At 43.5% G+C, this 25,671-nt stretch overlaps 3 protein-coding genes across 13 annotated transcripts in view; 2 read left to right on the forward strand and 1 right to left on the reverse strand.

Annotated features, from left to right (window-relative positions):
- The window catches only part of Cpsf2 (cleavage and polyadenylation specific factor 2, 100kDa), a 31,889-nt gene extending 29,678 nt beyond the window's left edge, over positions 1-2,211 (reverse strand). Inside the window, exon 1 of one of the 3 annotated variants that reach the window (XM_013016606.1) lies at positions 1,943-2,211. The gene's annotated coding sequence lies outside the window, so the exon portion shown is untranslated. Of the gene's footprint in view, positions 1-1,350; positions 1,371-1,899 lie in introns of those variants that run through there. The other 2 variants (XM_013016600.1, XM_013016612.1) reach the window with 2 other exon arrangements.
- Positions 2,212-2,307: 96 nt separating this feature from the next.
- On the forward strand, positions 2,308-8,704 carry Ndufb1 (NADH dehydrogenase (ubiquinone) 1 beta subcomplex, 1, 7kDa). Of its 2 annotated transcripts, none has more exons than XM_013016619.1 (3): positions 2,308-2,401; positions 5,940-6,084; positions 8,588-8,704. In XM_013016619.1, exons 2-3 carry the CDS (start codon positions 5,945-5,947, stop codon positions 8,622-8,624), a joined length of 177 nt encoding a protein of 58 aa, XP_012872073.1. In that variant the 5' UTR covers positions 2,308-2,401; positions 5,940-5,944; the 3' UTR covers positions 8,625-8,704. The 2 variants fall into 2 exon arrangements, with proteins under 2 accessions (XP_012872073.1, XP_012872079.1); XM_013016625.1 differs by having other exon boundaries at positions 2,316-2,401; positions 5,943-6,084.
- A 2,696-nt stretch (positions 8,705-11,400) lies between these two features.
- The window catches only part of Atxn3 (ataxin 3), a 34,160-nt gene continuing 19,889 nt past the window's right edge, over positions 11,401-25,671 (forward strand). For 3 of the 8 annotated variants that reach the window (XM_013016264.1, XM_013016271.1, XM_013016307.1), the window contains exons 1-6: positions 11,401-11,501; positions 18,483-18,647; positions 18,838-18,882; positions 20,525-20,610; positions 21,287-21,353; positions 24,500-24,587. In XM_013016264.1, coding sequence (XP_012871718.1) covers positions 11,478-11,501; positions 18,483-18,647; positions 18,838-18,882; positions 20,525-20,610; positions 21,287-21,353; positions 24,500-24,587 — 475 coding nt within the window. In that variant the 5' untranslated portion in view covers positions 11,401-11,477. Of the gene's footprint in view, positions 11,502-12,185; positions 12,366-18,482; positions 18,648-18,837; positions 18,883-20,524; positions 20,611-21,286; positions 21,354-24,499; positions 24,588-25,671 lie in introns of all 8 variants that reach the window. The other 5 variants (XM_013016299.1, XM_013016315.1, XM_013016284.1 and 2 more) reach the window with 4 other exon arrangements.

A 25,671-nucleotide genomic window follows, 5' to 3' on the forward strand; every position in this document is an offset into this window, starting at 1 on the left:
AATTGACCACATTTCAAGAACCTAGTACCGCATGTGACTAGTGGCTGCTGTAATAGCATAGGTCTAGACGCTAAAATCAATGCTTTGGGCTGTGCAGCACTGTGTTTTGCTGCTCCTAAAATGCAGATTGGCACCATTCTGTTTTTAATGTACATGTCTGACTGAATTTTAATGTCATCACCAGCCATGAGGTCTCCCAGACTGAAAACCAGTCACCTTCTTACCAGTAAATGGCTGGCCACCAAATGAATTCTACCCAGCATTTACTTAAGTCTCTCTGAGATCCTTTATTGTCTTTCTCCATGGGGATACTCAGCTTACCTGAATGACGAAAATTTCCTCTTATCTAGTTTTTCATCATACACCCATCAGTGAGACCATTCTAACAAATATCCCCACACTCACTCTGGGTAATCAATCAGCTGCTGACTTCTTGTGGAAATCTAAACTTCTAAACTTTTCAGTTGGAAATCAAGATCATACATAACTGATCACAAACAACCTACCTGTTGCTTCTTTACCAACAACCCTTTCACTGTAAGCTCACTGCAACATTAATGTGTGTTCAAAGTAGTGAACCCTCACTATATGATAAATTCTTCCAGGGCAGGATTGATTTTGAGTAACACTACTTCACCTCAAATACATGCCACAGTTAAATGCTCTCTCAATTAATGAACAAACACTTTGGGGACAATTAAAAATAAAGTAATGCAAAATCTAAGGGCAAGCAGAGTCTGGGCAAACTCTGACGGCACTTGTCTGTAATCCTAAACTGGGATCTGAGGGTCATGGTTCAAAGGCAGCTGGGGCAGAAAAACCCTGAGACTCTTTTCTCCAAATAACCAGCAAAAAGCCAGAAGTGGAGCTGTGGCTTAAGTGGCAGGACGCCAGCCTTAAGTGAAAAAAGCCCATAAGAATTTGAGGCCCAAGCCGGGTGCCGATGGCTCATGCCTGTAATTCTAGCTACTCAGGAGGCTGACATCTGAGGATCACGGTTCAAAGCCAGCCAGGGCAGGAAAGTCCGTGAGACTCTTATCTCCAATAAACCACTAGAAAACCGGAAGTGGTGTTGTGGCTCAAGTGGTAGAGGGCTGGCCTTGAGCTGAAGAGAGCAGTGACAGCGCCCAAGCCCAGAGTTCAAGCCCCTCCCCCCCAAAAAAGAATTTGAGGCCCAGCGTTCAAGCCCCAGTACTAGTTCTTTTTCCTTCAACATACACACAGTCGGAGCTCAATGAATTAGAGAAGTTTCTCTCCTTGCATTCAGGAACGACAGTCCTTGGTAAAGGGGGTTTAGAAGATAGCGGGACTGAAGTTAGGAGAGGGGCATAAACGATCACTCGGGTTCACCTGGTGTCAGGCAGCCAGATTGGACCTCCCGTTTCCTGAAGAGCACGGAAAACAAGAGCAAGAAGGAATGGGTGAGACGCTGGCAGATCGCAGTGTTAATGAGGGTCCAGGGAGCTGGGCACAGAGGACAAGCCTCTGCAGGCGTGGCACGACATCTAAGAGGTCTAAAGTATTTTGTGCCCAGTGCCCAGTAGCCCTTGGAACCCAAGAAGACGGTGGGGTGGCTGGAGGTCAGGACCGCCGCCAGACACGAGCGAAGCTGGCCTGGGACGGCCTCCTCCCGCGCCAAGAGGCGCAGAGCCAGCAGCAAAGGAGGGAAGGAGAGCGCGCGGGCCAGGGCGCCCGAGGCCGCCACAAAGCCAAGGGGCTCCGACCCTCGGAGAAGTCCCTGCTCTTCCGGTCGCAGGGCACTTCTGCCCGGAGGGACCCGACCAGCAGGGCCCGAGGCCGCGGGGCGCGCGTCCGCCCGGCTCTCCCCCAGGACCGAGGCCGCACCGCCACCACCACCCCCAATCTGGAGGCGCGCTCTTCTCTCCCGCCCTCACTTGCCTCGCCAGGCCTCCCCCAGAGCCGTTCACTTTCCCTTCCCAACCCCTAGTCGGATCCAAGTTCAAGAGGAAGAAAAGCTGGTGCTCGCTCAGCAGCAGCAGCAGTGAAGAACGGCCGGCCGACGACGCTCACTGGACGCCGCCATTTTGCGCCTAGAGGGGAGCCGCTGAGGCGGTGACGACTCGGATCCTACCATCTTCACGGGGTGGGGGGGGAACAAGGGGGCGAAGCCAAGAGAAGTCGAAGGCTTGGAAGTCTCGCCATCCGGGACTCGAGTTTTCTTAAGAAATTATTGAAGTTTCTAACGCCATGTGATGAGAAGAGGCAACTCTTCGGAGAAATAAGTGGTATCTTTTGGCGCCCCTTCCCTGTACCCCCCTGGGCGACACGACAAGTGGCACCTCCCGAGGTCGCAACTTCCGCCTGCGCAGATCCTGGCGCCCGAAGCGGCTGTCCTTGGTCGTCTGGTCGTGATCTGCACTCGGGCCTGGCCGGGCCGCAGGTAGGTCTTGGGACTCTGAATGGCGGTGGGGCCGCTGGTCGAGATTGTGCAAGCGGGGAGGGTTCAGGGAAAGCCCTCGGCAGTGGCTTGTAGCAGACGGACAGGTGGCCGTGTCTCCCCAGCGAAAGGAGGAGGTGGGGACGTGGGCGTGGAGGAAGGGAAGTAAATAGGGTTGTCCAGGGTTGACTGGGTTCGCGGGTCCCTCCTGGCAGCTTTGAAGAGAGCTCTGAACCTGGCTTGACTGAAGGCACCTTTCGAGGTGACCCAATGGCCGCCCCCTGGTCATACTTGACAGGACAGGAGATAATAGCAGGGATCTTAACCCTAGCCAGAAGCAGAGCAGGGCTGCTTCTGCACAAATGTGAGATCTTCGTCCCAGGCTAGGCCATCTGTCTGCTGGTGATCCTCAATCTCTTTTGAACATCAAATCTTCTGGAGCTGACCCTGCCACAAAAAAATAAGCATTCAGCTTTGTTTTGAAAACATAACCTGTGCTGTCCAGAACCCTACATGTGCTTAAGACCTCAAAGCGTTAGATTTCTTCATGCATCCAGTCCTATTTTTTTAAACTTTGAGAAATACATAAAAGTACTACCGGTGCAATGAAGCAATGGAATATATACCTTTTTAAGTGGCTATGTACATTTCCAACACGAATTCTTAACGATTTACCAAAATAAGATTAATACTAGATTATTTTCTTTTTAGAAGCTAAGGGCAAGAAAATTGAGGAAAATATTAGGGGAAATAAGATTTTTTAAAAACTCTAGGGCTGGGAAGGTGGCTCAGTGGTAGAGTGCTTGCCTCACATGCATGAGGCCCTGGGTTCGATTCCTCATCACCATATAAGCAGAATAAAGCCAGAAGTGGCCCTGTGGCTCAAGTGGTAGGGCCCTAGCCTTGAGCTGAAGAACTGAGGAAGGGACAGCACCCAGGCCCAGAGTTCAGCCTCCATGACCAAACCCCCCCAAACCCCCCCCAAAAAAAAAACTCTGAAAGATGAGAATGAGGTTATTAAACAGTGAAGTACAAGAGCTTGAGCCAAGTAGCCAGACTACTTGGGGAATACAAGATACTAACCTCAACTCTGCCACTTACTACATCTGTTATCCTATGTGAGTTACTTTACCCTTGGGTTTGGGGAAAAAAAATGAGCTCCCTGCATTGGGGACATTATGTTATTAAATATATGTATAGTGGTATTGTGAGGATTTCATGAGTTACTTATGCAAAAACCATACCTGAGAGTGGATATGGTTTAGCCCTTCAAGATGGCCAATCCCTATAACACCTGCTGCTTAGGGGAATGAGACAGAATGGCAAATTCAAAGACAGCCTGGACAAATAGCAAGAGTCTGTTTCAAAAGATTCAGCACTAAGTATATCTATGCAAGAAATAAATAATTATTTTAATATTAGAAGATAAGTGCTAACCCAATGATAAATCCCTGTAATCCTAGCACTCACAAGCCAAAACAAGGGATCCAGAATTCAAGACTAACCTGTCTACATAGGGAAACTTTTCCTTAAAACAGATGAAGAGATGTGCATGGATAGCTCACACTTGTAATCCTAGCTACTCAGTAGGCTATGAGATCTGAAGATTGCGGTTCAAAGCCAGCCAGGGCAAGAAAGTCTGTGAGACTTACCTTCAATTAAGCACCAAAAGCCAGAAGTGGAGCTGTGGCTCAAGTGGTAAAGTACTAACCTTGAGTAACAAAGATCAGGGACAGCACCCAGGCCCTGAGTTCAAGTCCCAGGACTAGCACCAAAAAAAAAAAAAGTAATGGGGAGGGGAAGGAAGGGACCAAGGAAGGAGCCATGACAAGGGGGGCTGGGTATGCAATTGAGTGCTAAGAGTCCTCAGTACCCTCTCCTCCCCCACCCCACTCACATGAAAAAGAAAGGGTACACAGTTCCTTAAACCTTAAGGATAAACTCAATTCACTTTTTCAGAAATATAGCTGCTCCTGGTTCTGAAACAAAACTTTCTTATGGGTCCTTATATAAAGAAGATCACTGGGGCTGGGAAGGTGGCTCAGTGGTAGAGTGCTTGCCTTGCATGCCTGAGGCCCTGGGTTCGATTCCTCAGCACCACATAAGCAAAAAGAAAAAAGCCCGAAGTGGCGCTGTGGCTCAAGTGGTAGAGCGCTAGCCTTGAGCTGAAGAGCTGAGGGACAGCGCCCAGGCCCAGAGTTCAAGCCCCATGACTGACAAAAAAGAAAAGATCACTGATAATAATATATACATCAATCTTATGGGACCCCACCAGGCATAACTCTAAAGCAGATGGTTCTTTTCTCACGGGAAATCATATAGAACAATTGATGTTCAGGGCACTACTCTCAGAAGCCACTGACTATACAACTGTAGTATGACATAGCACTAGGATTTGTCATTTACCACTTAGGGATGTTCCTTCATAGTGGTTGAGTACGACCAAAGGAACAGAATTGTCTTACCAGTCCTACTGTCCTTGCTTAAGTAATGTGTGTAGCAAAGGCTTGTCTCATCTTTTCTGCTCAGACTAGGCCAGACCAAACTAATCAATAGCCTCTGGCCCTCTTACAAGGATGCTGACCAGAATGGCATAACCCACAGGTGGCCATGGGCTTGTTTAAAACTACTTGAGCTGCAAATCAGCAAGTACTTTTTGGCTAAGTATAAAATGATGTCTTAACAGTTGTATTATGACATCACTTCAGAAATCTGCCAACTCTAATAAGAACAAATAGCAGAATGGAAGATTGTAATTTAGCTGAACCTGAACTCAGGTCACACGAACACAGAAACAAATTGTCTACCAAATGAGAGTTTAATGCTTTAAAGTTACCTCAATTAAGTGTTTCGACTGGCTTAAGTTTAGACAGCAAGAAACCAGTTTACTTGCTGGATACTTGGACAGTAGAGTAAAAAGTTCAATTCCTCAGCACCACATAAGCAAAAAGAAAAAAGCCGGAAGTGGTGCTGTGGCTCAAGTGGTAGAACGCTAGCCTTGAGCTGAAGAGCTGAGGGACAGTGCGCAGGCCCAGAGTTCAGGCCCCAGGACCAGACCAAAAAAAAAGAAAGAAAGAAAGAAAGAAGCTTATTCTGCTTTTTTCTCTTATATCTTTTGCCATCTTTCTGTTTTATGTGCCATTCAGAAGATACCTCATTATTTTTTACTGCTAGTGTAGTAATTGTACATGGTAAGGACATTCTCATGGATACAGTGTGCATTGATCATACCCATTTATCCTCTTGCACCCTCAGGGTTTTTTGTTTGTTTGTTTGTTTTTTGTTGGTCCTGAGGCTTAAACTCTGGGCCTGGGCGCTGTCCCCCAGCTCTTCAGCTGGAGGCTAGCAGTCTACACTTGAGCCACAGCGCCACTTCCTGTCCTCTTGTACCTTGAAGACCCCCTTAACCCTTGCTCTTCCCAGGCTCTGTGTCCCTATTGTGAAATAGTCACTATTGTGCTGTCAGGCTGAGGATTCCTCTTTAATTTTGAAGGCAATTATATATTTTAGTTTATAATCTTTCTTTTTTTTTTCCTTCCAGCAGTCATGGTGAATTTCCTTCAGCTTGTCCGCGACCATTGGGTTCATATACTTGTCCCTTCAGGATTTTTATTTGGATGTTATCTAGACAAAAAGAGTGACGAAAAGCTAACTGCCTTCCGGAACAAGAGTATGTTATTTAGAAGGTTAGTTCAGGCATTTTTTAAGCAATTGGCCAGCTTTGATTAGTATTCTTAATGTCATGTGCAAAAATAATGTAAGGGGGGGCTGGGAAGGTGGCTCAGTGGTAGAGCTCTTGCCTTGCATGCATGAGGCCCTGAGTTCAATTCCTCAGCACCACATAAGCAAAAAGAAAAAAGCCCGAAGTGGCGCTGTGGCTCAAGTGGTAGAGCGCTAGCCTTGAGCTGAAGAGCTGAGGGACAGTGACCAGGCCCAGAGCTCAGGCCCCATGACCGGACCCCCCCAAAAAAATAATAATAATGTGGGTATTTTTCTAGCCTTAGGACTTAACTCCAGGGAAATGGCAATAATAGCAAATAGTAATTTCTTCTACTCAGAAGAAATGGCAGTAATAGTGAATGGTAACTTCTACTCGTTTGGAAGAATGGCTGTGTTCTCAGCATCCACAGTAATTGAGTGATAGCAACTGGCCAGGGACCTGGTCCTATTGTACATGGGAACATGTTGAACATGTTGGCCCATAGGTGTACATCTGTCTAAATTGGAAGAAACTCAAGGGGCAACAGGACTAAGCAGCATGGATAATTACAATATGTAGGTGTTCTTGAGTCAAGTGAAATGAGCTGGCCAAAGGTCTAGAAAACCTAAGAACTCAGAAGACACAGCTGTCATACATATTAGAAATGATTGTTCTTTTATATGGAAAAAATGAAATAGGTGAGAAGTTTAAAATTATGAGCCTCAATCCTCAGTCTTAGCCTCCTGAGTAGCTAGGATTACAGGTGTAAGCCACCAGCGCCCAGTTGGATTTTTTTTTTAAGTTTTAAAGATTTAATTTAGAATGAAAGATTAAAGTGGAAGGGGGGGAGAAACATTTCCTGTTCCCCAGGACTCAAAATGGCTGCTGTTACTTGTTTCCTTTCTTTCCGTGCTGAGGGAACACAGGTGCTCATGAGGTCTAGCAACCCCCAGCCAACCCTTAGGCCATGGTTCTGTGTAGACAGATGGGTTACTTATTATTCTCTGTGCCCACCCAAAACACAGAGACCAGAGGTGAGCTTGAGCTTGGGCTTCCTTTTCCCAGATCAGCTTCTGATCCATCTGCCCAGAGAGTTACCAAGTACTTTCCATTGCAAAAGAGAGGTCATTATTAGATAAACCCCTTTAGGTCTCCCTTAAGTTAGCATTTAAATAGAGGGAAGCTTAAGGGTTTTGTTAGTTCCTTATTGATTCCCACTGGTGTTTTTAATATTGATCGAAAATAATAGCTGTGGCTCACACCTGTGAGATTTTTTTTTTTTTTTTGCCAGTCCTAGGGCTGGAACTCAAGAGTCTGGGTGCTGTCCCTGAGCTTTACTTGCTCAAGACTAGCACTCTACCACTTGAACCACAGCACCACTTCTGGCTTTTTCTGTGTATGTGGTACTGAGGAATTGAACCCAGGGCTTCATGCATGCTAAGTAAGCACTCTACCACTGAGCCACCTTCCCAGCCTCACACCTGTGAGATCTTAACTACTCTGGAAGCTGAGATCTGAGGGTCACAGTTTAAAACCAACCAAGATAGAAGAAAAGTAGTTGAGACTCTTATCTCTAGTTAACCTCCCTCAAAAGGCAGAAGCACAGCTGTGCCTCTAGTGGGAGAGTGCTGGACTTGAGCAAAAAAGATAAGGAACAGCAGCACCCAGGCCCTAAGTTCATGAGCTCACTAGTATTGACACAAGAAAGAGAAAGGAAAGAAAGCAGGGAGAAAGGAAGGATTACCTACCTCCCAAAATTACTTTGGTCCCTTTTATAAATCAAAGGTGTATCAGAAGCAGTGGCCAACTTCTGTAGTTGCTTTCTGCTAAAGTGGATTGTTGGCCCTTCTTGGAAAAATGGAAGCAAAAAGTTGTTTTCCCATCTAATTTAGGAAGTGACATGGGAAATTTAGTTGACAGGCCATCACAATTAGGCGGAGAAGATAATCAGGATCAGAAGATAGCAAGTTACCCTTCTGAGATCTAGATCCTGTCTCAGCATCACCATTTCTGTTACTGCAGAATGGATGAAGGTGTCCCGCTTTCCACACATAATCATAGGTTGTTGAGATTATTTCAGGGTGTTAGCAAGTATTTATTTTTGTATAACAAGATTAAAGGAGGGAGGGAAGGAGGAAAACACTTCCTGCTCTCCATGCAGAAAATGGGAGTTAAAAACTCCTGGAAAAAATTTAGATTAGCCAGGTGCCCGTAGCTCATGCCTGGAATCCTAGCTACTCAGGAAGCTGAAATTTCAGGATCATAGTTTGAAATCATCCTGAACAGGAAGTCCATGAGACTCTTATCTCCAATTAACCAACAGAAAAAAGGAAGTGATGCTGAGACTCTAAGTGATAGAGCACTAGCCTTGAGCAAAAGAGCTCAGGCTCATAGTTCAAGCCCCAGCCCCCTGACCAACAACAACAACAAAAAATTTAGATTAATAGGTCATAAAATAGTCTTTGTTCCTTTCTTTTCTTGTCACACAGGGAATTGAGGCCTGACGAAGAAGTCACTTGGAAGTAAAGACTGGCTAATCACATAATGTTCACATTTCTAAAATTATGGGAGAAATAAAACCATTTATTACTTAATTAGAATTTGAAGTGTGGTTCTTTGTGTACTTTTTATCAAAGTAATCTTTTACATACTTTTATGTTTTATTTTATTTTTTGGGGGTCCGGTCGTGGGGCCTGAACTCTGGGCCTGCGCACTGTCCCTCAGCTCTTCAGCTCAAGGCTAGCACTCTACCACTTGAGCCACAGCGCCATTTCCACCTTTTTTCTTTTTGCTTATGTGGTGCTAAGGAATCGAACCCAGGGTCTCATGCATGCAAGGCAAGCGCTCTACCACTGAGCCACCTTCCCAGCCCCACTTTTATATTTTATTGAGGCAAGTGCCAAGTAAACTTAATTATTGAGTATTTATTTGATTGAATATATAGAAGTTAAATTTATAATATTTAATTTTCTGTTTTTCATTTTGGATCACATACTAATAAATCATTTATCTATTTTATTCAGATATTGTTCAGGGAAAAAAAAAGTTACAATATCTGCTGTGGTATAGATGTGGCTTTAGTATATCCCCCAGTGCAGATATAACAAGTAAGCCCTCTGTATACAAGAAAAATTTAGCCGGGCGCTGGTGGCTCACGCCTGTAATCCTAGCTACTCAGGAGGCTGAGATCTGAGGATCGCGATTCAAAGCCAGCCCGGGCAGGAGAGACCAGGAGACTCCTATCTCCAATAAACCACCAGAAAACCAGAAGTGGCGCTGTAGCTCAAGTGGTAGAGTGCTCGCCTTGAGCTGAAGAGCTGAGGGACAGCGCCCAGGCCCAGAGTTCAAGCCCCACGACCGACAAAAAAAAGAAAAAAATTTAGCTCACACCTGCAATCCCAACTACTCAAGAGGCTGAGGTCTTGGAGGATGAAGGTTCAAAGCCAGCTCAGGCAGAAAAGTCTGAGGTTACAATCTCCAAAATAGCCAATAAGTGTGTGTGTGTGTATGGATCACCCTTTATGAGATTGTGTAGCCTCCCATACACATGTCCTCAATAGACTGAACCACATAAGGGCAGAGACATGCCTCGTTCATTTTTTTTCCCAGTTCAGTGTAGGTCCAATGCCAGTGGTTCATGCTTATAATCCCAACTACTCAGGACACTGAGATGAGGATCACAGTCCCAATTAACCAGCAAAAAGGCAAAGTGGAGGTGTAGGTCAAAGGGTAGAGCACTGGCCTTGAATGACAAAGCCAAACCAAAGCTCCAGGCCCTGAGTTCCAGCCCTACTAGTACCAGTATAAACATACAAAAAGTATATGCTAGCATGGTTTCAAGGTGCAAGATGTACAAGTTTCCTACCCTTGAGCTTCATCAAATCCTCTTCTAAGACAGACATTTTAGTTCCACCTGATGCTTCATCTTCAGGGCTAGAACATCCTGGCAACAGTGTTGGATTTTTATCTTCACAATGCAACTTTTCTTTCTGCCAGTACTGGGGTTTCAACTCAACAGGCTCACAATTACTTTTCTGGCACTTTATCATTTAAGCCATTCCTCCAGCACAGTTTTGTGCTAGTTAATTGGAGATGGGAGTTTTTTCGACTTTTCTGCCCAGGTTAGATTCAAGCTGCAGTCCTCCAGAGCTCAGTGCCCTGAGTAGTGAGGCTTACAGGCCTGAGCCACCAGTGCCCAGCTCATAATTCAACTTTTCTTTTTCTTTTTGGTGCTAGTCCTGAGGCTTTAACTCAGGGCCTGAGTGTTGTCCTGAACTTCTTTTGTTCATGACTAGCACTTTACCACTTCAGTCAGAGCTCCAGTTCTGGCTTTTTGTGGTAGTTTGTTGGAGATAAGAGTCTCAGTCTTTGCTGCCTGGGCTGACTTCAAATTATCTTTAAATTTCAGTCTACTGAGTAATTAGGATTGCAGGTGTGAGCCACTGTGCTGGGCCTACAATGCAACTTAATATCAGGCCTTGACACTGGAACCTGAATTTCCTAGTATGTATAATAGGAAAATGAACCCATTAATGATTGGTACATTAAATTGGTTAGTATGTAGCATTTACAAGACTGCCTAGTTTATACTAAAGCCTTAGGTAAAAAAAAAAAAATTTTTACTGCAGAAAAAGTCCTAAATATTTTAACACAAGTTTGAGGTATTGGGAGGATGCAGTAATGGCATTTCCTCTAATGGGGTTCTCCGTGGGGGAGGACAAAGACGATGTTAAATGCATGTAATTGGGCACCGTGGCTCATGCCTGTAATCCTAGCTTCTCAGGAAGCTTAGATCTGAGGATCACAGCTCAAAGCTGGCCCTGGCAGGAAAGTCCATAAGATTTACCTGGGATTAACCACCACCAAACAAAGTAGAGCTATGGCTTCTGTGGGGGAGGGCTGGTCTTGAGCAAAAAAGCTCAGGGATAGTGCCCAGGCCCCAAGTTCAAGCCTCAAGACGGACGGACACACACACACACACAAATTACGTATAGATAAGCAGAATGTAATGCTGAAAGGAAAAAAGAACATAGAACCTAGCTGGTTGATCCTCATGCACTCCCCTAGAAACCAAAGAATGTATGGCACTGGGTGGAAGGCGGAAGAAAGCTCCTCCGGACGGCAGGTGGCACTGCAGCACCACGCACGTAGCCCGGTAACAGGCCAGGGAGGCGCACACTACGGTCACGTGCCTCCGCATTGATTTCCCACCCCGCCCCCTTCAACCCTTTCCAGGCATTCACGCGCTCTTCGCACCACGTGACTCACTTCCTCAGGCACGATTGGCCTGTGCGAAGCACGTGGGCGGGGCGGGCCGGCCGGGGGCGGAGCTGAGGGGCTGCTTCGGCACGGGGGGCCGTTGGCTCCAGACAAATAAATATGGAGTCCATCTTCCACGAGAAAGTAAGTGTCCGCGTTCGGCGGGGGCCCTTCCGCGGCGCGGTGACGGGCGTGGGGTGCCGATCGCTGTCCACGGAGCGTGGGGTGGGGCCCGAGGCTCCCGGATCTGGTCCTTGCCGGGCGAGGGGCGCCACCCTCCTCGGGCGGGGGACCTTCCCCGACGCCTCGGCTCGCAGCCTTGGCCGTGCTGCTGGTGTCCGGAGGTCTGGTCGGCCCGGGGGCGTGTCGGAGGCGGCGCCCGGGGGGCTCGCGCGGGCGTGGGGCGGGGGGACTGCCGAGTCCTCCCCGCTTCCCTCGGGTCTTGGTTGGAGTCGCCCTCCCCGGAGCCTTCCCGGCTCCTCCGCCCCGGGGCCCGTCCGACCCGGGGTAGAATCAACTTTTCTTTCTGGGCCCCTCAGTTCTATAATGGAATCTCCCACGCACTCAGATCTTTGGGGATGTGGTGCCTGATCTTCCACCCCGGTTCCTGTCCCTCCCGAGGGCGGAGACCTCGGCTCGCCCCTCCTAGGGCCTGGCATCTAGGAAGTGCAGTGGGAAACTTTCCCCGGGCGCCCCCAAAGCTGGGACGTCGTCATGAGCGTTGGTCTTATCGGGGGTTCCGGGGGGGGGCGGGGAGAGGAGATGTGTGTTTGGTTTGGGGATTGACATCTTTTCGCGATCGGGAAGCCAGCTTTGCTTTTTCTGTAGTTAGGAATGGACTGGAATAATGTGTAGTTGTGATCGACCTCACCTGTTACGGACTTCCCTGACCACACACTCAGAGATACCACCGTTGATGGCATCTTGAGAAACTGGTCTGGAATCAAGTACAATCATCCTGCCATTTGGGTGTGAGTGAAATCTTCCTCAAGATGGCTTTTGCATATGGTATCTGATTTCCTAATAGTTTTCATAAAGTTTAGACGAGGCTATTACTTAATCAAAGCAAAGAGTTTTTGTTTAGTTAAGTACTTATGAAAGAGCATTTATCCAAGATATTTAAAAACACAAAGACAAAAGGAGCACAGTATATATGTGTAATGTAAATCCAAATAAATTGCTAAATAAGTTCTGTGATTTTTTTTTTTCCTTTGATGTTGGGGAGGTCAGATAGGGTTATACTATGTAGCCCAGACTGGCAACAAACTCTTGATTCTCTTGTCTCAGCTGGGATTACAGGACGTAGGTAGCACAGTACCTGGAGAAATGAAGTGCTTTTAAGAAGGTGTTTCAGAACGTTTGGGATTTGATTTATTAATTGACAAGGTATCTAGTCCATGGTGGCCTGGAATTGGCAATCAGCCTGACTCCTAAGTGTTGGGATTACAGGTTTGTGCCACAGCTGATGTGTGTCTGTAAGTGAATCACATTTCTTTCTGAGTATGTGCCAGTATTAGGACTTGAAGCACCCTTGCTGGGCCTTTCATGCTCACTGCTGGCACCCTACCATTTGAGCCAGGCTTCCACTTTTTACTTTTTGTTGGTTATTTGTAAATGGGTCTCATGGATTTGTCTACCAGGGCCAACTTTGATACTTAGATTTCAGCCTCCTGAATAGCTAGAATTGTAAACATGAGCCACTTGTTCCCAACTCTGTGTGTGTGTGTGTGTGTGTGTGTGTGTGTATTTCTAATTCTCAAAGGCTTTGATATAGACTCAGCATTCCATTGTGGAAAACTGAACACATTCTATACAACTTCATGAGATTTATACACTGTATTTTCAACAGTATTCATTGTAATTCTTCTGGACAGCAGAAGATAACTTACTGAACCAAAATATAAAAAGCAAGGTGCTAGCTTAATGAAAGTCTACTTACCAAAGGAAGTGACTCTCACATGGTGCTTCATAACTCTAAGCCTGCAACTCAGGAGGCTGAGATAGGAAGATCACAGTTCAAAGCCAGCCTGGACAAGAAAAGTCTGTGAAAGTCTTTATCTCCAACTAAGCACCAAAAAGAAAAATCTGGAAATGCAGCTATGGCTCAACTGGTAGAGCACTTTTAGCAAAAAAGCTCAGTGACAGTGCCCAGGCTCTGAGTTCAGGCCCAGGTCCAGCACACAAAAAGTCACTGTTAATTTTCAGCATACGTAAGGAACCAAGAATGGTAGTTCAGGTAGGAGGATTATAGTCACAGGGAGATCCTAGGGGTGTGGATCAAGTGGTAGATTCCTGCTTAGGAGGCTCTGCACCCTGAAAAATAAGTTTCTTGAGTATCTAAGCTGTATGTGGTATTCTTTGCTAGTAAACAACTTTTCTAGAAGTGCTTGAAGGCTTTGCAGTTCTTATACATCTATCTAATTCTCATTTGGGTGTGTGTGGGGGGGTTCCTCCAATTGTCTAAATATATTTAAAAAAAGAAACATTTTTAGCCATTGGGAAAGTTGAATTTGGTACAGAGGTTGGGCTTTACTAATTCCTGACTTAAACCCTAATACTAACTGCCTAGTATCTGTTTGGTTTTGTGAGCACTGACATTCTTGGTCTGGTGCCTGTTTTCTGTGGTTTCTGTGACCACTTCCATGACTAACTACTCTTGGTGCACTGTGTCTTTGGACTTGGTGCTTTTAATGTAATGTGAACTGTGAAAAGATTTTTAAAAATGTTGGATATTGATTTTGGGACATCCTATGCCTGTTGGTGACTGCTAGCTTCTAGACATCTTCAGTATGCTTGGGGTTTAGGAAAAGCCAAATTCCAAGTAATTGACTTGAGGAGGTGGTAATAGCTAGACTTTGAAACATCTGCCTGCCTTTGAATCCCAATTTCTGCCAATGTGATCCAAGACAGACAAGTTTGCCTCTGTGCTGGTACTCTCCCTCTACAGTGTAAGGAGACAACAGGTCTACCTGAAAGCTGGTGTGTGTAGGAGACACGTGGCAGGCAGGAATGCAGAAATAATGGCTGATGCCTTACATAGACTTTTCTGCTTGCTAGCCCCATATTAAAAAGTGGGAGAAGGCTGGGGGTATAGTTCAGTAGTACAACACATGCACATGAACTTGGGTTCAATCCCTGGCACCAAAACCAAACAGAAAAAAAAAAATCTGAGGCATAGGAAAGCACTTAAGTATGAGGTGGAGACCAAGGCATCTTCTCCATCATTATGAAATGACTTGAGGACCGGTGACCTCTCTAGTTCCACTCGACTTATTACAAACTAGCTCATTTCTGAGAACACCTTTAGGTTCTGCCTGGTTTCTGCTATATGTAGTGTACCTCTGGGGTATTGGAACTAGTTGCAGGGTGGTGACTTGGTTTCAGTTCCCTTTTGTGGTTTTATAAAATGTTTTGTTAGAAGTGGAAATTGTTTGTCTAGGCCAGAAATAATGGAATTTCGATACCACTGAACATTAACTTGAAGAGAGCTGGTTGCTCTTCAACTGGGTGAAATCTTTTTTTTTTTTTTTCCACCCCTTTGGTGCTGGGCCTTGGGCTTGAATTCAGGGCCTGGGAGCTAGCCGTCCCTGAGCTTTTTCTGCTCAAGGTTAGTGCTCTTCCATTTGAGCCACAGCTCCACTTCTAGAATCTGTTGTCACAGATTCTCCTGCCTGGGCTGGCTTTGAACCATGATCCTCAGATCTCAGCTTCCCCAGTAACTAGGATTACAACTGCGAGCTACTGGCACATGGCTCACTGGGTGAAATCTTGAAGAGGGCAGAGAGAGCAGGAGAGGGGAGAATAAAGTAGAAAAAGGGATAATCGTAGGTAGAGCATTGTACAGTTTTCATTCATGTAGAATTTTATCTTGTGACAAAATGATTTTTAAATTGGACTGAACAATTGGCTCTTGCCATTTATTAAATTATGTCAAGAGTGCAAATTTTTATATTTCTTCTAGTAATATAGTCTTATTTGTATTGAACAGGGTTGGATTTCAAGGGCTTATATCCTATAATTTAAAGCTAAGTCTTTAGTAAGAATGTTTTCTCAAATATTTGGATATTCCTATTTTGACATGATACTAGATACAGTGACCATAGTTCATTAGCTTCGAACTGAGGTATTTAATCTAACAGCGGGACAGTAAAATTTATTGCCAGTGTTGCCAGAAAACCCAGTCTGATAATCATAGTAGGTAGCACTTGATGTGTGAATACCTATATTTTAACACAAACCTTTTCTTAAATTCTGGCTGATTGATTTATTGATTGATATTTTTTCTTTTTTTTTTGTTTTTTTTTTTGGGGGTCCAGTCGTGGGGCCTGAACTCTGGGCCTGGGCGCTGTCCCTCAGCTCTTCAGCTCAAGGCTAGCGCTCTACCACTTGAGCCACAGCGCCACTTCCTGCTTTTTTCTTTTTGCTTATGTGGTGCTGAGGAATGGAACCCAGGGCCTTGAGCATGCAAGGCAAGCACTTTACCACTGAGCCACCTTCCCAGCCCTGATTGATATTTTTTCTGGTGCTGGTACCAGGGCTTGAACTAAGGCCTCACACTCTTGCTAAGCGTTTTCTTTTTTTTCTTTTTCCTTTTTTTTTTGTGGGGGGGTACGGTCATGCGGTCTGAACTCTGGGCCTGGGCACTGTCCCTCAGCTCTTCAGCTCAAGGCTAGCGCTTTACCACTTGAGCCATTTGCTAAGGGTTTTCTAACAGCTGGTGCTATACCGCTTGAGCCGGGCCTCTAGACCAGAATTTGCTGGTTGATTGAAAACTGAGTCTCGTGGTCTTTTCTGCCTGGGCTGGCTTTTTGAACATCAGTCCTCCAAGTTAGCTTCCTGAGTAGCTATTACAAGCATCAGCTACCAGTGTGCTTACCATATTGTCTGATTTTTAAAAAATATTACAAAATTAAATATAGCACATTTATTATAAGAGCTACATCTGAAAGCCTTGTTGCACCCTTCTTCAGGTGCTAACTCTTCCTCCAGAGAAAATCTAATGCTGTTGATTCTGGTTACATGTTCTTGAATCTTTTTTTTTTTTTTTTGCCAGTCATGGTGCCTGAACTCTGGGCCTGGGCACTGTCCCTCAGCTCTTCAGCTCAAGGCTAGCGCTCTACCACTTGAGCCACAGCACCACTTCCAGCTTTTTCTGCTTATGTGGTGCTGAGGAATCAAACCCAGGCCTCATGCATGCAATGCAAGCACTCTACCACTGAGCCACCTTCCCAGCCCCTGTTGTTGAATTTTTGTAAGGACTTTTTTTTTGGGGGGGGGTGGGTCAGTCGTGGAGCTTGAACTCTGGGCCTGGGCACTGTCCCTGAGCTCTTCAGCTTAGAGGAAGTGCTTTACCACTTAGCCACAGCACCACTTCCAGGTTTCTGGTGGTTTATTGGAGCGAACAGTCTCATGGAATTTCCTGCCCTGTCTGGCTTTGAACCATGATCCTCAGATCTCAGCCTCCTGAGTAGCTAGGATTACAGGCATGAGCCACCACTGCCTGGCAATGATGTATACTTTCTTGAGTTTTTTTGTTTTTTTGGTCGGTCAAGGGGCTTGAACTCTGGGCCTGGGCACTGTCCCTCAGCTCAAGGCTAGCACTCTACCACTTGGGCCACAGCACCACTTCCAGTTTTCCAGTGGTTAATTGGAGAAAAGAGTCTCATGGACTTTCCTGCCCAGGCTGGCTTTGAACTGCCATCCTCAGATCTCAGCCTCCTGAGTAGCTAGGATTAGAGGCGTGAGTCACCAGTGCCTGGCTCAATGTTACCTTTTTATCCCATTGACATACCTGTACCCCACATCTGTTTCAACAACAGCATTTTGTTTCTAGGAAATTGATGAAGAATAATACTTATTTAGCAAGGTGTGCTCTTTGGGCCCACCGTCTTTTATCTCCCATTGCGCAGAACAGATTGCATGATGTGGACAGGTTGCATGAAGAAGTAGACTTGACTGGGGAGAGAATGTAAAAGCCAGAGTTAACAGAAGGAAATGTTCTCCCATCCTCCATTGTCCAAGGATCTGTGGTTCCAGGAAGGGGTCCCGTCCACCCATGACGCTCCCTTCTTTCCCTACAGTATGGGAAAGCAATAGTTGGGAGGAGGAAGGTGGCAAGCTGCTCAGTGCCTGGCAGTCTGGATTTGGATTCGAGGTGCCGGTTGTATGTGAAAGCCAGCTGCCCATCACCAGAAGCCCCTGAGCCTGTGGAAAGTTGGTGCCTGGCCTGCATGGGGAGGAAGCCAGCTATCCCCTGGGGAACTGAGTTTGGATGCAAGTCCCTCTTGCTGGCTGTACAGGAGTGAGCTTGGGGTCAGTTTGGGACTGTTCTGTGTGCTGTACTCTCCAGAATCTGCCGAGTTCACCAAAGAGAAAGAACCTCAGCTTTAGAGCCACAAATGTAACATGGGATGCAATTTTTCTCATCTGTATTAGCTCTTTGAAATGCGAAATTCCCAGGAACAAGCATTGAGACCAGATAATTGAGATGAGCTTGTTAAAAGAAGCAATGTTCTAGCGACTGAAACTCCCCCTCAGCATTAATAATTTCCCCTGGGATCTCCAAAGATGAATTTATTTTAGGTACTTAAAATTAGAAAGGCTAAATGGTTTTTTGTTGTTGTTGTTTTTTGGGGGGGGTCCGGTCATGGGGCCTGAACTCTGGGTCTGGGCGCTGTTCCTCAGCTCTTCAGCTCAAGGCTAGTGCTCTACCACTTGAACCACAGCGCCACTTCTGGCTTTTTTCTTTTTTGCTTATGTGCTGCTGAGGAATCTAACCCAGGGCCTCAGGCATGCAAGGCAAGTGCTCTACCACTGAGCCACCTTCCCAGCCCACTAAATGGTTTTTATAGCACTGTTTCTTTCTAGTAATAAATGAGATTTGGGAAATGAAGTCCATTTACTATGAATCATTATATTTTTGATCAGAGACAGTAGTTCAGTAGTTGTAGATTCACTAATAGTAGAACTGTTTAATGTTGGCAAGTACAGATGCATGTACCAAATGGTAATCAGGTTTGCCTCTGCAGGCTTGACTATATTTAATAATGAATGGTCCACTATTTTAGAAGATACCATCCACAACTGCTTAATCACACTTGAATGTTTTTCTTTTGGCAATACTAGCAAGAGGGCTCCCTTTGTGCACAGCATTGCCTGAATAATCTATTGCAAGGAGAATATTTTAGCCCTGTGGAGTTATCTTCAATCGCCCATCAGCTGGATGAGGAAGAGAGGATAAGAATGGCAGAAGGTGGAGTAACCAGTGAAGACTATCGCTCCTTTCTACAGGTACTGATTGTGTTGTTTAAAAACCGTGCATGCTATTTAGAAGAAGAGGGCTATTCTTCCTAGAGGGACGTTAATTAGAACTCTACTTTTGGCTTTGTAAATGAGAATGCATACCATGGTATTTTAAATAATAGACACTAATGATAGCTTTTATCCTTCCTCGTCTCCCATTACCCATCAAAATGAACAGCAGCCTTCTGGAAACATGGATGACAGTGGCTTTTTCTCCATTCAAGTAAGTATTCACCAGCATGTACTAAGTCTTCTTTGTGTGCCAAGCACTGGTTAAACTTAGTTTATAGTCGCTATAATTATTATGCATGTGATTTTGAGGAGTTCCTCCCAGAAGCTTTGTACAGAGTGCACAATTTTACTAGATTTAGATACAGATAAGCAGGGGCATTAGGACTGTTGGATTTTCATTTTAGTGTAGGACTTGTAAAAATTACTTGTGAGAGTGAATATTTAATTTGTATCTGGAAGCTGCTAGTAATATTCTAGTAATGTTACAGGGTTTCAAGCTTACTATCTGTCAGGTAAATCATTACTTTTCATTTACATCAGCCTAGAAGGGTTTTTATAAGATACAGCTTTTTATGTGTCTGTGCTAGGGATCAACTCCAGGACCTCACACATGCTAGACATCCCATGTACTCTACCACTAATCCATACCTCCAGCCCCTCTAGTTCCCTTTTGATTCTGTTGTTGTTGTTTTGATGTTGTTTTGCTACTGTTACTGAGATTTGAACTTAGACAAGCCTTGAGCTCTTGCTTGGCTTTCTTGCTTATAGCTGATACTCTACCACTTGCGCCACACCTCTAGTTCAGCATTTTGCTAGTTAATTGGAGATGGAGTCTCATGAACTGTTTGGCCTAGACTGCCTTCAAACTGTAATCACAGTCTCAGCTTCTAAGTAGCTCAGATGATAGGCATGGGATGATAGCCACTGGCTCCCAGGCTGGTTGTTTATTAATTTATTTACTTTTACAGGACTTGTACATGTTAGGCAGTCACTCACATGTTAGGCAGTTATTTATATATTGGGATATTCTTTATGTGTGGATCTTTGATTCTAACAGTCTGGGGTGTACCCACACTTTTTTTAGTACCTCCCTTGTAGACCTCACTTCTGTACCTGTGTGTCTTTGCTGACATTACACTGTCTCCCCTCCTAGACTTGTCATTCCCAGCAGTACCTCTCAGTGCTTCACGGTGTTGGTCAGTGGTGAGGGCCACTGCAGCTGGCTTGAGATCAGAGACCAGAGTTGACCCAGCTCTTGTCATGTTCTATATGTATGGTGTTGCTCTTGGTAGAAGTTTCTGTTTGCCATAACCTCTCCTTTACATTTTGTCTGTGCTTGTAGCTGGTTTGCTTTGCTTTCTTTATTGGCTTGTCTGGAGGGTAGTGAATTTTTACAAATTTCCCTGTCATTTACACAGTTTAAAATAATTGGGTTTGCCTTTTCTTCTACAGATTAACAGCTTATAATTATACAATTCTGAAGTGGATGGAATCTTCCATTTAAATCCTCAGGGAGAACTTGTTTTTTACTTGCCATGTCATTACTGGCATTGTAAATAGTAAATCTGCAGTTGACATGTAGATTTTTAAAATCAATTTTATCTAGGAATTGTGTTTTCTGGGAAGTCTTGGAAACCTGGTATAAATAGCATTCTTTCAAGCACACTTGGGTCAATTATGGATTTAGTGATTTAACTTTGTAGATATACTTTTAGAACCATAGCTTTTTATGTCAATTCACACATGACGTATAATTGTATATACAATTAATATGGCTGTACTTCAGTTTGGATTGAAAAGTTGTTTTTAGCTCATGAAAAGTTGCTTTTTTGTTTTGTTTTTTTCTTTAACAGGTTATAAGCAATGCCTTGAAAGTCTGGGGTTTAGAACTAATCCTGTTCAACAGTCCAGAGTATCAGAGGCTCAGGATTGATCCTATGTAAGATTTTTTTTTAAGTTTTTTTTTTTTTTTTGCTTTTTCTATATTTCTTTTTGAAGTTTGATTTTTTTAAAGCTATAATTTCTGAATGAAGAACAAGTAAAGTTTCAATGCTTTTGTTTTGATGTTGGCTGTTCATTCTTTCTGACTTTCCTATTTCATCTCTTTGGTGTGTTTTCTGAGCATCTATGGGCAACACTTCCTAACTCCCACTATTTGTGGCAGCACAGAACTGATTTCTCAGTGGTATGGGTGGCTGTCATTTGACACAGTATCACTAAACTGTGCAGAGAGCTTTATACAGTTACAGTGTTGTACCAGGGCTTATACTCAGGACCTGACACTCTTTCTGGGATTTTTCACTCACAGCTGGTGCTGTTCTATTTGAGCCATACCTCCACTTCTAGCTTTTTGCTGGTTAATTGGAGATAAGAGTCTCCTGAATTTGTCTACCTGAAATGGCTTCAAACTTCTGTTCTCAGATCTCAGCTTTCTGAGTAGCTAGGATTATAGAGATGAGCTTCCAGAGCCTTGGCTATGTGTGTTTTCTCTTAAAATAAAAAAATCAATGGTACTTAACCATTATCAAAAAATTTGTGTAATACTTGCTAGTAGACACAATAAATGAATATGAACTCATAATATTCCAACTTAATATTGTGTATTTTTTTTCTAGAAATGAAAGATCATTTATATGCAATTATAAAGAACACTGGTTTACAGTTAGAAAATTAGGAAAACAGGTAATATTTTTCCACCTTTCTCATCTTTTTTCCCATTCTGTATATTCTACTTGAAACTAAAATGTAAGGATTAGTACCTTTAAAATGAAACTGATCAGTGGTGTGTTGGCATGGATTCATTCATGTGTTTTATCTCTGGTGCTGAGGATAGAACCCAGGGTCTCATATGCTAAACACACACTCTACCACTGAGCTATGTCTATAGGCTAGCGTCAATATGGGCAGATAGAATTTTGCTATTTTAAAAGATAATTATCAGAAGAGAGCTATAATGTCAGTTTTCTGACAGATACCTTTGTGGAAGCCATCTATAACTTGTGCCATAATAAAAATTTGATAAGACAGTTCAGCTATGGTCACATTGAAGTGAATTTTTTTTGTGATGAGTGTGCTTTGTCAGTGATCACAATTACAAGTGTGTATTTAGTATAGTGCCATCACAGAAGCTTCATCAGGCATACGTGGAAACAATCAACTATGTTTGTGTTTATATAAAAAGATTACTCACATCATTCCAAAAATGCTGTACATCTACATGGAATACATGTAGTATAAACCACGGAATATGTCTTGAGCAAGCTTTTTTTTTTTGTAATTGAATAAAGTCTTTTTACTAGAATTGTACATCTTCAGTAGAAGGTTATTGGAAACCAGCTTGTACAATAAAAAGGAATGAATTGTTGACACAGAATAACCTGGGTCAGTCTCAGGGTAATTATATTGAATGGAGCCAGACACAAAGTCCTGCCTGCCATATGGTTCCATTTACTTAAAAGTCCAACGAATGAAACTAACTTATATAACAAGGAAGCAGATTGACTGGCTGTGAAGGGATAAGGACAATGAGGAGAAATGAAGCGCAGGCCTACAGAGGGGCACCAAGGTTTCCAGGCTGTGGTGAATGTATTCACAAATTCATGGGTGTATACAAATGTTAAAATATTTCAGACTGTATACTTGAAATATGTGTGGTATATTGCATGTCAGTTATGTCCCAACAAAACTGCTCTAGTAAATCAAATAAAAAGCAAAAAAGAAAATAAAATCAAGAATACATTAAGTGAAATCAGTAAAAAAGAATTCAAAAATTAAAAACCATGTTGTTATCTTTTAAGTCACTGGCAGCCACCTGGAAGTAATATTATCTTATGTGATTATTGCTTGGGACTATTGGTTAGCAAAGTCCTGTCCTTTATCCCTGCACCAAAATCCAGTTTTTTCTTGGAAGTCTTCAGAGGAGCTAAGACTGTAAGGAGATGGCTTATAGAAACCAGATTAGAGTCAGCCGAAGTGACAAATGACAAGGCAGAAGATAACCTAGATTATTTAACCACTCTGGCTTTAAGAAACTGTGATCCAATTTCCTAAAAAAAATTCAATGAATTTTTTCATTTATTTATTGAATTTTTTCATTTATTTTTGCCAGTCCTACGGCTTGAACTCAGGGCCTGGGCACTGTCCCTGAGCTTCTTTTGCTGAAGGCTAGCACTCTACCACAGGAGCCACAGCACCACTTCTGGCTTTTTCTGTTTAGGTGGTCCTTGGGGATCAAACTCAGGACTTCATGCATACTAGGCAAGCACTCTACCACTAAGCTACATTCCCAGCCCCTGACCACTGGATTTTTAAGGTCTGAAGATTTTGATTTCATACATTCCTTTGTATTGACTTGTTGAGAAACTTACATGTTGTACTTTGAAACTTTTAAATGTTTAGCTCTTCAAAATTGATATCCACATTTTGAGTGAATTGATCTTTGATAAGGACGGATGTCAAATTTTGCTTTGTTTACCTTTGTTCTGGATTTATATTTGTTAAAAGGGTATTTTGCACTTTAGCTTGTTTCTGTGAAAAAAGTATTACAGGTGGTATGAAAATCTAGGGAAAATAATTGCTCCCCATGTTGACAATAACTTTGGAAACTGTGTCTGTGGTTATGAGGATAGCTGTCAGATGGTGGCTCAGTGCTGTTTATCGCCATGTGGTGCTCTTCAGTGGTCTTACGGAAGTAAACTGGTGATTATCCTGGTCTCTTCTGGGTACCTGACATTCTCACAATTGCAGTGTTTTAACTAACATCACTAGTAGCCAGAAAAGTATGTAGTGGTCCTTTTTCCCATACCAATTGGATGGACAGTTTGGAGAAAGAGTTAATGATACTTTCAATAAAGACATTTAGAGGTACTAACAGTTATTGTACTTGGGGAGGATTTAAAATTTATAACTTTTTTTTTGTTGGTTGTGGGGCTTGAAGGTGAAATTTTTTCCTGCCAGTGGCCATACAAAATTATCATTATAAGCAAACAGGCACAGGCTGCCAACAAGGAACAAATATGTCTGTCTGGTCATGGACAGATGACTTTGTGCCAGGTATACCCCACCCCTGGCTAAAAGGAAACCTTAAAAAACAACAACAAAAAAAAACCTCGTGATAAACCTCTAGCATTGAACTTCAGTTTTTAAAAATGATGTTATGCAAGTACTTTGGAAACTTTCATTTTGCCATTGCCATTGTTTAGACACTCTTCCTGCATTTCAATGGGCTTTTTTGTGTGGTGCGTGCGTGCGTGTGTGTGTGTGTGTCCTAAGTCTTCAACTCAGGGCCTAAAAACTGTCCCTTGCTTGCTTTTTTTTAATTATTATTATTATTCTGTACCCCTTGAGCCATGGCTTCACTTCTAGCTTTTTAGTGATTAATTGGAGATAAGAGTCTCACAGACTTTCCTGCTTGGGCTGGCTTTAAACTGTGGTCCTCAGATCTCAGCCTCCTGAGTAGTTAGGAGGATTATCCTCTTTTCTTTTTTCTTTCTTTTTTTTTCCTTTTTTTTTTTTTTTGGTGGGACAGGGGATTAAACTCAGGGCTTCATGCTTGCTAGGCAAGTGCTCTACCACTTGAGCCATGCCCAAGTCCTTTTGCTTTTAATTTGTTTTTCAGATAGGGTCTCACGCTTTTGCTTGAGCTGGCCTCTGACCATGATCTCCCTAGCTTCACCTTCTGAGTAGCTGAAATTGCAGGTGTGTGCCACCATCATCCTACTGTTTTCACCTCCCGAGTAGCTCTATTCTTAACATGTGAAAGCTCTTTATTATATATATTCAAATATATTTGCTTAAATTTCTGACTTGTTTTTGTTTTTGTTTTACAGTGGTTTAACTTGAATTCTCTCTTGACGGGTCCAGAACTAATATCAGATACATACCTTGCACTTTTCTTGGCTCAATTACAACAGGAAGGTAAATACTGAAAATATAATGACAATTTGAAAGTAGCTAAACAAAATGTGGGTCATTGCACGTGACTATTATGTACTGGCTCTCTGGCAGTGGCAGTGATGTCATCCTTACATTTCAGATGGTGAGCCTGGGGCTGAGATTTGGGTGTAACTGAGCAGAAGTGCTCTCACACCCAGAGCTCCCCTGAGATGGGATCTTCCTTTGCCTTTATAGCTTTTCCTCTGCCCTAAGTAGTATTTTTTTCTTCCATATTCTTCGGCACAGTATAGGGTCTAGAGGAAGGATATGTAATTTTGTTCCTTTTTGCTACTTTTAGACCACTTTCCTACGAATTCCAGCTCCTTTGAAATATATGCCTCCAGATAAAACTGCAGCTGCTCTTTTGCAATCACCTCCTTTTGCATTGGAGATTTTAGTTCTGGCTCACTGCTTCTCTGTTACAGACACTCCTTTATTTATATCATGCTTTGTGATTTCCACATCGATAATCCAGGATCTTCTTACTTTCAAAGGTCATAGTATTCACTCTTGCCTTTTCATTATCCATAACCTTAATCACCTTTGATTCCCAGTTAGAGCATCCTGTTGTTCAACCACTACCTTCTGACGTGATGCCTTCTTTCCTTGTTTGCCATTCTGTTTGGGTTCCTTAAACCCAATGTGGGGTCCAAACATTCCCCTCATTCTTTTCTTCCTTTTTTTTTTTTTTTGTGTGTGTGTGAGTGTGTGTGTCTGTGTCTGTGTGTCTGTGTGTGTACCTTTCCTGGGGCATGAACTCAGGGCCTGAGCATTGTCCCTGAACTTTTGTGCTCAAGGCTAGCATTCTACCACTTAAGTCAACACAGCTCCTTGTCTGGCTTTTTTGGTAGCTAATTGAGAGCCCAGCTTATTTTCTCAGTCCATCATTATTGCCATCCCCTGTATTCCCCAGCTTTTTTCCACTTCTCTCCCTTTATCATTCATAAGTGACAAAAATCTCCACCTTTGTTAAAATACAGTCTTGTTTTTGGCCATTCCTATAGAACGGATGAAGATGGCTTTAAAAATAATAACTTAGGGCTGGGAAGGTGGCTCAATGGTAGAG

The sequence above is a fragment of the Dipodomys ordii genome, unplaced genomic scaffold (genome assembly GCF_000151885.1).
Source record: "Dipodomys ordii isolate 6190 unplaced genomic scaffold, Dord_2.0 Scaffold2, whole genome shotgun sequence".
Taxonomy (NCBI): domain Eukaryota; kingdom Metazoa; phylum Chordata; class Mammalia; order Rodentia; family Heteromyidae; genus Dipodomys; species Dipodomys ordii.